At 37.5% G+C, this 14,811-nt stretch overlaps 1 protein-coding gene across 1 annotated transcript in view; it reads right to left on the bottom strand.

The window, feature by feature from the left end:
• Window positions 1-14,811, bottom strand: part of DMD (dystrophin) — a 1,000,055-nt gene that overhangs the window by 14,151 nt on the left and 971,093 nt on the right. Inside the window, 4 exon segments of the mRNA XM_031557153.1 lie at window positions 1,395-1,487; window positions 5,272-5,395; window positions 5,744-5,987; window positions 14,202-14,360. Of these exon segments, the coding sequence (XP_031413013.1) occupies window positions 1,395-1,487; window positions 5,272-5,395; window positions 5,744-5,987; window positions 14,202-14,360 (620 nt within the window).

Genomic DNA, 14,811 nt, shown 5'->3' with positions numbered 1-14,811 from the left:
CTGTGTATTAGAAAATTTGATATGAGTGATATATTATTTCAGGGACAGGAGAGCTTATAGAGTCTACAAAGGCCAAGTATTGTGGAGCAGTCTTTCTGCTGTACAAGCAAAGGATAGAAAAATAGATATCACATTTATAAGCAGCAGGAAAATAGCTCTGAATCAGCACTACCTGTGAAAATAAATTGTTATCTAAACATATTAATTCTGATTTGTTCTCATCTGTCTCAGTAGGAGACTGTCCCAGCAAATACTTTGCCACTTTTTCTTTGTTGTTTCTTCACAAAGAATATATTTCTTGCAATCTCTTTTAACACACTTTTAATATAGTTATTGAAAAGAGAAATAAAATCAGGAAATATATTAATTCTCCACATTTAAATCACCACATTCTGTAACAACAGAATGGAGATGTAAAGTTACAGCTTAGCTTTTGAACTAAAATATTAACTATTGCTAAAAATTTCCATTTTTTTTCCACTAGTATGCATGTTCTGTTATTTTTACCACTGAACTTTTCATTTCTCACTAATAAAATAAAAATCTTTATTTTCTATTCCTAGTTAGCCAAGAATGGTATCTAAGGGAGCTCCTGCAGGCAGTCTACGTCCCTATCGAAACCCAGTCAACCAAGTATCAATAGACATTGAGACATCCTTCTGCCAAGAGGATTATGTCTGAGCCTTCTTAACTTCTACAGGTACATCCTGCACATCCCCTCTCCTGTATTTCAGCTGGACTCAGATAAGATCCCTCCTTGGTGAAAAAACAAGCTCCAAAAAATACAAATGTCTACCTTGAGCAAACAACAGGAATGAGTAGAATAGAGGCACTGAAAGAAATGCTGTGGATGTACACAGCCTCCGCTGCACAAACAAATCACCCACTTGTTTTTCCTCTGTCACTCTGAACTTACATGCTACAAGGTCAAGAATTTTGATTTAGAGTTTAATATTATTTAGAAGCATGTTCATCTTGGAAAAAGGCAGGAAGAAAAACGTGGTAGGATGTATTGACATAAATTGGAAAGGGGGACAGCCTGAAGGAGAGAAGCTGTGAGAAAAGGAACACAGCCAAAAGTGAGAAGAATAAAAAGCTAAGGAAACAAGAGTTGGAGAGGATGCTGTTTCATCCACTTATCAAGCTGTGGACGTACCTTAAGGTAAAGGAGGGGCAGGTTGCTTCTCCACTCTAAACGGGACAGGTTTATCTACAGCAATTGGTAAAATAAAAAAAGTAACAGCAAAAAAATGGAAACCAAAACCCAAACACCTGAAAATATGAAGGAAGAGAATGCAGTTTTAACTTCCACTCTGCCCAGAACATCCACAACTTGTTTACAAGATAGTGATGCCCTCCTCCACTGGCACATGCTCCCGAGCAGCAGGGCTTACCTCTGGAACTGGGGAAGGAGTTGTTAAGCTGCTCCATCACTTCCTCCAAACCTGTGCTTGTGTCCTGGGGAGGGCTGAGCAGGTCGTCCTCGCCTGGAAAGCAGATCCAGACCACTGCACTGAAGCTACTATGAACTCATATGCTAACATCCCACTATTGCATACGTCCTTCATAAAGCAATGCTCAGTGACTTAGCCACATTCTCTGCTTACTACATAATGAAAATTGCCAATTTGGATTTTATTTACTATTCTCGCTTTTTTTTTTTCTTTCAAGTTTAAGGATCTAAGGAAAATTAAATGGATTTAACACAATTAACCCTGATTTAAATTTGTAATAAGAAATTTAACAAATAACCTGCTCTGGTAAAAGAAGTGGGGCAAAATGTCTGCTAGGAACATTTAGTTCTATAGATGAGGCTCCTCGTTTCAGCATCTCTTATTCTATTAATGGTAAAAGAAACTACTGTTGTGAGTGCTGCTATTGAGCAGCTTTCTAACAGTGCTGGATGCACATTAGTGCTGCTTTGCCTAGCTGCTTAAGTCAGTAGAAACCAAGATTCTCATCTGCATCACTATTAATATTTCTGACAGTTTAATTGCATCAGATTGGCGCTCCAAGAACATTCAATTGTACTTTAAAAGGGTTTAGCAGCAGTTTAATAAAGCGAAACACATCTCTCCCACTGAATAATCTCTATAACCTGATCATAGGGCAGTAGCTTAATGGGAAATTCAATATATTTTATTTTAACTGGAGTTATTTTAGTTGTGGTTTCCAATAACTACAATCAATCTGTTTATTTTATTGTAAAACTCCTTGCCTCTCATAGGAATAAAACACCTAAAAAGAGAATATACCTAAATGATACTTTCAGTGAGATCCTCTTTTAGTAGATTTCTTTTATCTCTACCAAAATACAAAAACAATTGTGCCTTTTGTAATAATCACAGAGAGGTACATCCTTATTTTGAAAATGACTTAAGGGTCTTTTTTTCTATTATGCCTTGCCCTACTCAACTTCAGTAACAAATAATGTAATTTGCTGTTAGCCTTAAGATTCTTTAAACACTATCAGCGTGAAGTCTACTAAAAGAGATGCTGCTAAAGGAGCACTTCACAGTTGTATGTATTCCTTATGACTTGGATTAGTGCTGGCCTCACTTCAGGCCAGAAGTTTCAAAAGACTTACTGGTCAAGAATTACTGGTAACAAAGCGAGGTAAAGCATTTGCAAGAAGCACATAACTCATATTCCATTAACGGTTTGAAAAACAGCTGCTGAGACTGCTGCAGTTTGTACAGCTTTTTCTACTGGTGTTGGGTTCACAAGCCAGTAACACTCAACTCACATCATGAGCTATTTCTGCATCAAGTGCTACATCAACAGAGGTGCCTTAGCAACATGAAGGTCCTTCCAGCCTCTGCTGGATGCTAAGGTGGAAACTTACAGCAAGATCTTACCGCATCTACCCAAGCCTTGTGAGCATACGTGTAGAAGACAATTGAAGATTGTAAGAAGAGGGAAGTAGCTCTGCTGTCATGGCCAACAACTGCCTTAGACAAACTGGCAACAGTTATGGAATTCCAAATATCGTGGTAAGTGCTGTTATAAATTGAACCGTATTTACCCTCAAGACTGCTATAACTTTACTTAAAATGCGCTCGTTTGTTCCTTCCCATTTGGATGATTTTTCTGAGCACTTTCTTGTAAATAACACAAGACACCAGCCAAGAAATTTTCAGATGTTCATTACCTCTCCACTCAAACTGGTCTTCCCTATTTGTGTTTCTGTAAAGAGCATGGAGAGCTGGGTGGATCACAAATTTTGGCACATGAATAAACTGAAGTTCAGCAACAACCTCTTGGTTCAGAGCTTCATGGCTCAGGGAGTCTCCATTAGCACTACATTACTGGAGAGGAAAGTCAAAGATTAGGACCTTCCCATTTCAGATTTTCAACTTGCCTGTCTGTTTATCAAGGGATTTGCAAATTAAGCTCTGAGTGGGTTGCTGCTTTCACTAAAAGGTTGGACAATACCACTGGCGGAAAGCTTTTTACATTAATACTTCCCTGAGAAAGCAGAGATACACAAAACAGAGAGATGGGTTTCCTGTCAGAAACAAAAATATATAAAAGCTACCACTGTATTATGCCATTGTCTTTAGAGACCTATAGATCCTTGGCATTTTCTTGAAAATTATCCCTCTTTATTGGGAGCAAGCTTCTCATATGAAAGCATTATTTATTCTGGTTCCATTCACAATTTCAGAATACTTTAAGTTATGCTTTGAAAAAACTCTCAAATTAGCAATGATGCTTTCTGGTGTGAAAGGTGACAGCAACAGCTGTGATTAGTAATTCTTTTTATAAACACTGTTCCTTACTGCTGACCCTGTTGCATTGCTGAGTCTCAGTATGATCGTACTGGTAACAATTCACACCTCTCTGTTCTTCCACATATTGTCTCAATCAAACGAAGAAAAAAACCCATTTCATGTCTAAACATCTGTTTCAAATAAAAAAAAGCTTCAGCAGCTAATATGATTATATGCACATTAATTAATTCCAGTCTCACATATTAAATGGGAATTATTTTAGATCAAGTAAAATGAAAGGAAGTACATGATTGTATTTCTAGCCTACTAAGGGAAAAAATATGAAACTATAAGACTTTTTAATTAGTATACTTAGTGTCATGAAATTCATGACATTTCTTCAGTAAGCCACTGAAAATTACTCTGCAGCAAAATATTTACTCCCTAGTAACATAATTACAGAAGGAATGAAATGGAACTCCCATTATCTGTCATTGTACTCTTGTCCCCAGTCTTTAACTTAAGCATTCCTACGATTTATTTCACTTTTTTTTGGTGGTAGAGCCTACAGAATGCATCTTGTTTGATACTAGTACAAGTTGACATTTCCACCCACACTCAGGAGGGAAGACAGAACTCCTTCACAGGTTGCATCTCTCATAACTATGGTACTTCAGACCAATCAAAACATTTCTTTCCATTCCACTTCTCTCTGTGACAGACTTCTTCTCTAACCATAGTAAAGAGAAAAGCTTCCATTTAAGACTTCCACTTCCCCCAAAAGTCTCTCTTGGATGTACATTAATACATTTATATTTATGAAGTTGAATGCTATTTTCCAATTTCAAATATTATCTTGCTATAGTAATTTAAGTACTCTTACTTAAAGATGCTGCAATGGATGACTGCATTTCACTAACAGAAAACCCCTCCCACTGGCTAATAAACACTCACTAATTATAAAACAGACAGGAAATCAGGAAAATGCTACAGAACACTGGATAACAATTCCAATCTCTATTCATGGCATCTTATTATTTAACCTTATTCTACATCTCATGTGACATTTACTTAGAAGAGACACTACACGAGCTGCTGGAGAGTGACAGCTCTATCCTAATGCTCAAGCAATGACATATTAAAAATACCATCACCTCAGTTAACGTGGGGATGATTAATCATACATTTAATCTCTTTGTCCTAATTAATACTATGTACATCTCAATCAGCCGTGTTATGCTTAATAGCTGAATGTCAATCTGAATAAAACACTTAACTAGGTTCTTTGTGATGTTTGTTTTCAGAATTCAAGCCCTGACTGATCTGTGCATTTAAAGTCAAAATATCTATGCTACTGTGTGCATCATCATCAAATCCAAAAGCCTGAGCCACAATGAAAATGTAAAGAGCCAAGAAGACTATTGCAAATGTCAATGTCTACTTCATTTCACTTGAACTAACAAGGCAGCAAAAAAGCTTCTGCCTTTAAAGATTTTTTTTTTCCTGGAAAATGGGACTGTAACTATTTTTTATGACAATCTGAATTTTGTTATCTTACCCATGGTTTCTGAAGTCTGGCTGCCAACTACACGAAGAAGCATTGGCTGACTGCTGTCTGACCTCTGCAAAGAGGTAGAAGGAGATGATAGTGTTGTACCATTCACCTTGGCATCTGCCTGTGGCTGAAAATTGAGGGAAAAAAGAAGAAATTGTTATTAACTGTTTGATACAGTTGCATAAGTATCTCCGTATTTTTTATTTATACCGTGAATACACACAATTTTCTGCTTGTTTTTAAGTATATCCACACAACCAATTGATTTAAATTCTGAATAAAAGAGAAGACTAGATAAGAACACCGAAACATGATTGTACCTTGCCTCCTGAAGTCAATTTTGAACAATTTAACATTTTTTGCTGACTAGTCTCTACAGATATGATTTTGTGGTATGCTATCATTATGGGCAACAGCTCACACCCTGTTTGGAAAATCACTCCACAGAGATCTCAGAAAAGGCCTGAGGACTCGCCTGCTCCAGCAGCTGCCTCAGCCTGTGCAGCTGTGACTCCAGCTGTTTGTTGTGATCCTCCAGAATCTGCATCCTGGCCTCCAGGCGGCCCTTGTGCTGGCGAAGCAGTTTGGCTTCTGCAATAAGTTCAGCATCGCGAGGACTTTGTGGAGAAACTGGCATCATCTCTGGTGGGGACGGCAGTGGAGATAATCCTTTGTGATCATGCTGTTGCTTCAAACGGTCATACTCCGCTTGCAAGTTTCTGTTGAAAAGTGACAGAGAAGTAAAGCTTTACCAAGCAGAATAGCATTGTTCACGCTGCCCTCTGCCACAGGCAGTCGGAATGGTCTTCCTCTCCTGTGATGTGATACCTGCAGCAAGCAGAGAGACAGAGGCTCAGCTCCAGCACCTGCCTTAGATTCTGCTGATTCCGAATCCATGTGGGATTACACCTCGTAGATTTGTGCACAGCAAACAGACTGTGGAACTGTGATACAAGTACTGCCTAAAGGCTCTCTGTGTCATGAGAGTTCAAAATTAATTCCTTTCCAGGGCACATAAAGCAGAAGGCTGGCGGGGCTCCAGACACCGTTCTGCTCAGTACAACATGTCCTGAGTTCAGTCCTCAGCTTTCTGCATTTTATGGTTGCTAGTAGAAGTTGGATTGCCTCTGCACTACCAAACACAAATACATTAGTGTAGTAATTAGTGCTAAAAGAGCAATCAAAGCACTTAACAAACACTAATCAAAGCTTATACCACCTGCCCAACCTATCCACTGCACAGATGAGAAAATTAAGAAAAAAAGGACACTAAAAAATTCAGAGCAAACCACAGAATTCAAGAGTTCATTTGCGACTCTGCTCTCATTAATTAGGCCACATCATTCTCCTTCCTTTATATGTGCAATTGCATTTATAGTCTAGCTTTAAAATTAAACTGCGCTATGTTTCGCTAATTCAAGGGGCTTTAATTTCCACCTTAGTTTGGACTATCTACAGTGCTGCAGTCTACTGTGACGTTATGACACTACTAAGTTCATTTTTCTATTGCATAAAACTCCAGTTTCACTCCAGTAAAACTCTCCATAGATTATTATGATCTATAACAACATATATACCTTATTGGGGTTAACAATCCAACAATGGAAAAACGGTACCTGATAGTAGAAAAGCACGAGAGGCCTAATAACCTGCTCTGGGATTTTGTTGTTCTGATGTTTCTCTACTGCTTCCCAGAGGGGGGGAAATGGCTCCATAGATGGTAGGCTGCTAACTGCTTACTCATCACAAGCAGTGACCCAGATTTCATTTTTTCCCAACTTGCTCTTACTTGAGGTTGTGAGATAAGACACTTTTTCCAGTTTTGCCTGCAAACCACAATGCACTCTGACATTTCGGTCTGAAGTCTAAATAGCACTTCAGAAACCCCCCAGTAAAGATTATTAAGCTCGGAAACATTCCTGAAGGTACTTTTCTGTGACCAGAACAAGAACCAGAGCAGCGTCACTTGGACAATGAAACAATGCTGAGGATAAAGACAGACTGCTGACTGCTCCTCAAATATTGCACTTTTGTCCCGGGGCAAATGTATGGTGGATGCACCCTAACTTGGGACAGTGACAATCCCCAGGACACCATCCCTCAGGGATGTCCCACTCGCATGGCCTCTCTTCTGCAGAAGAAGCCAAAAAAAGATATAAAAAAAAAGAACAAAAAGAAAAGAAAGAAAAGGCATTGATTCATCGATTCTTCCTATCTTCAGGTTGGCCCACAACTCAGAATCTCTTTCCTTCTCTAAAGCCCACACAAGGAGTGGACAAGAGACTATGGAGAAAACTCAACAGCTGCTGTTAGACATAATCTATGTATTTTTTTTGTTATTCTGTGAATAGCTATAAAAATTTGATTTCAGGAAAAGGGTTTTTTTTTTAGGTTCTCCTATAAAAAGTCCTAAATAACTGCCAAATGAGAAAAACCTGTGGATGGCAAATTAAGAAGATGCTAAAAAAGTTAGTTATTTGCTTCCAAATGAGACAGGTTTTAAAAAAAAAAGATTTTTTCTTTAAGTAGTTTCCAAGTCCACAAAAATATCTGAAAGAAAGAAAGAAGGGCTGTAATGAGTGTTGCCCTTCATGAGACTTAATGTTTTCTGATACTGCTAGCTGAATGAACTGGTGAATAATTAATAAAAATCCTAAAAGGAAGAGGAATGAGAAAGACAACAGTATTGCAGAATCCTACTGCACTGTAAAGTTTACATACTATTGATCATTAAGTTTGTTTTTCACAAAGTCTGTAGACTGTGGCTATTAATGTCCTGTGAGGAGTTTCACAGATACATAAGGCAGCAATTTTCTACAAGCAGCAGACTTGGAAAATCTCAAAGTGCCATATAGCAGAAGATTTGCTGTCACCCTAAGGGAAACCAAACAAATGCAGTTGGTCATACCTCAACATAATCACTGCTACAAAGAATCTACAATTATGCCTTCAAGTATCAAGACAGAGAAGTCCCTCCAGTAACTATGGGACTGAAGAACAACTGAGCATCAAAGAGTAATTCAGATAAAAATGTGTTCATGTTTGATATAGAATAGTCTAAAACTCTTTCTGAAATGCTACAGGAAAAAAAAATTGTTGTAAAGGATACCGCACATTATCCAAACAGAGGAATCCAAATTTATCAGTTGCATGAGATCTAACATACAGGGAATTGTATTTACATAGAGGAAAAAAGCTCGAATGTCAGAAAGAAAGAAATCATTTGAAAGTTGCTCTAAGAACCTCCTTGGGGAGAGAATAATCTGTTTTTATTCTCACCTCTGGAACAGTTTTAAGCTATGTGGTGAAACAGAAATGCTGCTGCAAGCCAGGCATCCAAGGAAGTGTCCACAGCTCTCAGAAGACAACATCTGTGTCCTGAGGAAAGGTGCTGTCTTAAATTTTCAGCATAAAAGAGAAAGGAGAAATGAAAGCATGATCTTCTGTAAATGAATGTGACTGAGCAATGACTGGCAATACTCAGAAATCCAGCCTCACTGGATGACTTTCACAACTAGATGTCACAAACAAAAAAAGCTAATGCATCTTCTGATCACTGGGAAAATGTATTATAGTTCAGTAAGAGAAAGAGACAAAGAAAAAAAATAGATTTCATTAACAATGCTCGCACCTCTTTCAAGCATTCATGAAGAAAAATAACAGGGGAAGTATGCAATGTAACCTTGATTTATGCAATTGGAAAGAAATGGGTAGTAAAGAGCTCATGAGTTATTAATCACATCTATCAATGGCAGGATTAATTGCCTGGTGAGAGAAATCCTAGCGGACCCCATTTGCTGAGTATTCCTCTCAGAGGCAATTGAAAATTTGTGAATTCAGGTTATTCTTCATCTGCCAACAGAAAATTAGTGGTTTGAAGAAATAGACAAAGCGGGTGAATGAACTGCCTACCTCTATTCCTCATTAGAGTGCCACTGCGTACTTATGATGCTTCACATTCCAAAGATCTAGTTCCACTTTTTCAGTGCCAAAATAAATACCAAAAGGAGCCACAGCATATTTAGAAATACATCACTTTCTGGCTACTGGCAACTACACAGAAATAACTTTGTCAAGGAGGCCAGTCAGGTTTGGAGGAACACTACAGTTGCTTTAAAATGGCAGCTTTGAGATTTGGCATGTCATTGCTTCTCCAGTGGCTCACAGCCCATTGGGCTTCCAGTGCAAGTCAGAAAAGCAAAGGAAAGGCAAAAAGCTCAGCCTGGAGACGTTCTTGTTAGAGTACACCTAAGAGCTGGGAAATTAATGAGAGAACAGTAAAGAAGTCTCCCTTTTACAGAAGTGTATTAGAGGGACTGAGTCAATGAAACTATTAGGAAACATTAATTCTTTAAATCACTAAAAGAACATAGAAGTATTTGAATTATTTGCAAAAAGTTTTGAGATTGTCTTGTAGCAAAATCTTGCAGTCCTTATAATGCTAGTATGGTACATTCACATAATCTATGTCGTGCACTGCCAGAGATGGACACATAAAGTCCCATCTTGCTTGTTATGGAAATATATTCACTCTTAAATTTCAGAATGTTCTTTTGGGCATTTTTATAAGTGTTTGTGGTTTTGTTTTATATAGCAATATTGTCTTCAACGGCAAGATTACTTTATGTCTATTGGATACACCAAGATCTTATCACAATATTCAGTGTGATGTAAAACTAAGCGTGAGTCTGAAGGCTAATGCTCAAATAAAACAGTTTTGCCAATTGAAACTATTCTCCAAAATGTTCAGATTTTAGCAAATATAAATTATTTAACAGTCAAGTTTTAGGTATAAATTATTTACAGCAGTCATATTGCAACTACAAAAGCACCAAGATCTCAAAATTCTACTAGATAAATAATTAATATCTAACAAGAGGTCCTTGGAATTGAAAAAAATAAACCACCACAAAATAAAATAAAAGGATTCAGAAGTGTGTCACAGCTAGGTTAGTTTATAATTTGGATAATACATTTCAGAAGAATTCAAAATAGGCAGCAGAACTTTTAAAACTGTCCAAAATCAAATCTCAAATTTTCAATTTCAAAGAGCCTTCATCAAATCAAGATGGAAATGTCTGGAGAGCAGAAATTGCAACTGAAAACCAAGCGGAAGTCAGGATTTTATAAAAAGCTCAAACAAGATGAGGAAAAATAAAAACAAGAAGCAAAACGGAGAAGGGCTTTTTTAAAAGTAGGAAAGTGTGAAGAGCAGAAGAAAAAGCAGAATGACAATGAAGTGTTTTGAATATTTTAGTGTTGCTTCTTGTTGGTACTTAGTGCAACTTTCCCAATAGCTGCTGAGAAGTGAACGCATATGCTGACTTTAACTATACAATAATAAATAACACAGCAGAGAGAGCTAAATCCTCATTGTCAGAATCTATCAGAAGTGTATGCAACAAATTTTCTGTCAGTACAGGCATGAAAAGATGACTGTTTATGTAGCACTGCTTGCCTTCTAGCCATGTACCTTCCCAGGAACAAGCATCACATTTAGCTCAGAACCAGGAAGGAAAGGCGCTCCAGTGACAAGACCTGAGGTATTCACAACAAAAATGAAACAGTCCAGTCACCTTAAGGCTGGACAGAGGACTAGGAAATTATAACATGATTTGCAACACATTCAGCCCTGTTTCCAGCAAGAGATTCACCAAGTCTACATGCTACGATAATAAACAATGTTTACCTGGAGATTACTGTTAAAAGTAACATGAAGAACACGCTTTAATCCACCAGAAGCAGGGTGATACAAGGAATATATCACAGTTTGCTGACTACCTTTCTAAGAGCCAAACATTTTTGAACAGACTCATAGGAGAAAGACTAGAAAAGACAGATCTAAAGGAACCAAACCGTTTTTTAAAGATAGGTAAGCATATGAATGGCTCCTGAGTGATCCTGTCTGAATGGTTTATTTTTGTGACAGGAATCAGTTTCCTATATAAAATCAGTCACTTTGGTGTGACAATCTATCAGGACAAAAAGCAACAACCTCTTCTCTTTTAAGCTTCTGCCTCGTTATTTTAAGTACAAGTTATTTATAGAAGTTTGCAAAGACGTCTGCAGAAACAAAAGTCATGATTAATGTCATGATAAATGAAAGTCATGATAAATGAAAATCGCAGCAATGAGTCTTCCACATTGCCCTGAAGAAGCAGACCTCTTCATCCCTGTTGCTTTTAGACCTGAATCATCCATAAAAGCAGAACCTGCTTGTGGCAGCATCCAGCTAGGAACTAAGCCTCTAATAGCAGAAATGTGCAGACTACAAACTATAGTCTTGCTTAAACTTTATGGCTCTTGTTGTATTGGCAAACCTCAGAACAGGTATTTTTGAAGTACAAATCTCCTCTGTTATCTCCGAATGTATTAATCCTCATTGGTGGTTATTATATTAAGTAAGGTTAATACTAAAATTTAAGGCACACACTTCCCAAAGCAATTTTTTAGAACTTTCAGTTATGTAACTCAAGGTAACATTAGTGTTCACATACCCATTTTTTAATTTAAAACTAGGCTGCCTGAAGAGTCATCCTGATTTCCAAGTGAGCAACGTGTTTTGAATACAGACAGAAGAGCATTCCAATTTTTGCTCTTCCATGAATCACTTACCTGGTGCAGTTTGAAACATCAATGTCCCTGAAAACTAAGCTATCTTATTATTTCTATTGTATCAATTACCTAATACTTCTCAATACACAAGTCCTGAAAATGTGAAGTATAATGGCTTATTTTAAAATACTGATTCTCCCCCAAATTAAAAAGTACTTGGGCTTTATGTACAATGTATTAGCTTCCAAAAAAATCTGTCTGCTGTTTGTTGAAGAAGGGCTTTGTTTACTAAGTTTTCTGTCCCAAACCTTTTCCTCATCCCTTATGAGGATCCTGTACGTTCTCCCAAATCCTCCTGAAAAATATAAGTTCTTGACTGTTCCTCTTCATTTCTCAGTCTCCTGTTTATTAACTTTGCAGAACACTTAAGTAACAGATGGAAAGAAGCTTCAAACAATGCCTTATCCTCAACTTTAATGACACCTGGACAAGCCAAATTTGACTTCACTGCAGCTACTAATGGACTATCCACAGAGTAAGGGAAGTCAGCATTTTCAAGAAGAGGTGGGGCTTGGACAGGGGTCTGTCCGACATCATGTCAGCTTTTTTTCAGGCAGGATTAAACATTTCTCCAAGTCTTTTCACTGCTAATGATTTCTCACAGAGAACAGCTAGACTTAACAATTTGATCTAACGCTTGACATGGCCTGAAGATTTTGTAGTTTGATTCAGAGAGGGTGCAACACTACTGGAAACAGAAGGGCATGAGAAAATAATGGTGGATTAGAAGTAACTTTTATAGCAAATTTCAACTTTAATGAAAAAAACCTGTGTGAAACAAACTACTAGGTATATTAATTACTCCTGCCTCTGGAGATGTATTGAGAAAAATCTATTTGAAAATAAAAACTGGTATTTATGCACAAGAGGCTATTCTCTTTTCCTGGCTGAAGCGCATCATACAGAAATACAGACCTAATCTTCAGGGGATTAGCTGATGCAAGTCCAGAAGGAAGCACAAGGCAGATTTACATCTTCCTCCTATTCTAGGTGACAGATAGCTTATTTCAGGTTTCTAAATCCTAAAATCAACTCAAGTTGTTCTGCAAGTCCAGGCTATGCTCTTTGGGACCAAGTCCCAGCCGCAGTCTTATAGAGATGATGGGGGTGATGAGGCACTATAATTGATTACTAGCATCAAAAGAAGACTTCTGCATGGAGAAAAGATCTATAGCACTGCCAACTCTTGCAGTTATTTCCTTGACATTCCTAAGGTAAATGATTACTGCATTACACCCTCAACATAAACAAGACAAAAGTATCTTGCTCTTGCAGAAACAAGAAAAAGGAGCATGAAAATGCCAGTATCCTATACCATAAAAGCTGAAGACAGGAGAAGGCAAACAAAATGTGCTTTCTGTAGATCTAATAATTTTTATCTTACATTCTGATTTTAGAAGTTCTTGGTTGCAACTATTAATCTATCAATGTCAAGATCTACCAGTTTTTTATGCTGATGGCATACGGCTCCGGTGTACCGTAGAATTGGGACTGCAGTGTTGTGATGCTGCAAGAAATCATTTGGGGTTGTTTTGTTTTTTTTTGATCAATGAAGGCAATTTCAATTAAACTTCAAATTAGAAGGAGCATTAAATGATATTTGGTACTGAAAGGCTGAAGAAATGGCAAAAAATAAAACCAAAGAAATAGGAAGAAAAATGGATCCACATTTTAGTTACTGTGAAGTAACTCATTTTCTCTGAAGTAAATGCAACTTTACAACTTATTTTATCCCTAAAAATGCTACAGGATGAATTCTATCTAGATGAATAGCAGTTATTACACAGATTATTTATTCCAAATGAACTGAAGTCTTCTCAGAACTTCACATATCCTTTCTGAGAAATGCAAGTCTTTCCATAAACCTCCCTCTGCCTTTTCCAAACTGGAGTGCAAAAACCAACACACCCGTTATTCAATTAGCAGCAAAGTCTGGTACGAAGCTCATTACTATCGTGGAAGTAAAGGAAACAGTGGAACAGAAGGAAACGCTATGAAACACAACTAGCAGAGCTTGTTGGAGGTGACACCATAATTACAAGGATATTAAGTGACCCATACATTTGTTTGCAGCTCATCATTTTGAAGGTTCAGTGCTGACTCATCACTGCAGTGAACATAGGAATGAGTTAATAATGACGCTTTTTCAGCCTCATCATCTCACTTGCAGAGGGAAAACCATGAATGGCTTAGGTAGACTTAATAGAATGAATTTAATTTAAAGGACATTCTAAGAGCAGGGATTTTATTAGCTTTCCCTCTTCCCATTTGTATCTTTAGTGTGCAGACGATCACTACTACAGCTGACTGTAACCCACCGATTTTCTTCTTCCAGATCTGCAAGAATTCTCTCCAGTTCACCTCTTTCTTCGCTCTCCAGAGAAATCAAGATCTGGGCAGGGCTTCGGGGCTGGCTCAGGGGGGATTCCTGGTTCAGACTTTGGCAGTAGTGCTGGATTAACAAGTGTTCATCATCACTGGAAAACAAAGGAGGATAAACCACGTAGTTCTTAGACAGGAATTCACTGAATTTTTCTTCGTAAAAAGCAGAGCAATATACCTTAAAACAAAATCCACTCAAATGTTCAACTTAGTTTATGGCAATTTTCCCCTTCTGTAGAACCGACCTCTCTTCCCCTCTGCTTCTCACATATTTAAAGCATAGTTTGGCTGACAATCACAGCTTTCCTCTTTTGCCTAAGTGAAATTTGAAATCTGCTCGAGAAAAAATCTTATCCTGCCTGATCTATGTTCCACAAAGGTTATTCAAGAAAAGAAGAGGCATCTATTTTATACGAACTCATTTAATAAAGGCATCCAAATACTTACCTATTTTACCCTATAAACTTGTAAATGGAGTGAAATAAAAGAAATATTGACTTAATAAAACAAAATTATGCCATTTCTCAGCAAGGAGTTGCTTTTTTT

Source organism: Meleagris gallopavo, chromosome 1, assembly GCF_000146605.3.
Source record: "Meleagris gallopavo isolate NT-WF06-2002-E0010 breed Aviagen turkey brand Nicholas breeding stock chromosome 1, Turkey_5.1, whole genome shotgun sequence".
Lineage (NCBI taxonomy): Eukaryota > Metazoa > Chordata > Aves > Galliformes > Phasianidae > Meleagris > Meleagris gallopavo.
Note: the sequence above shows the minus strand (reverse complement) of the source record. Positions and strands in the feature narration are given on the sequence as shown.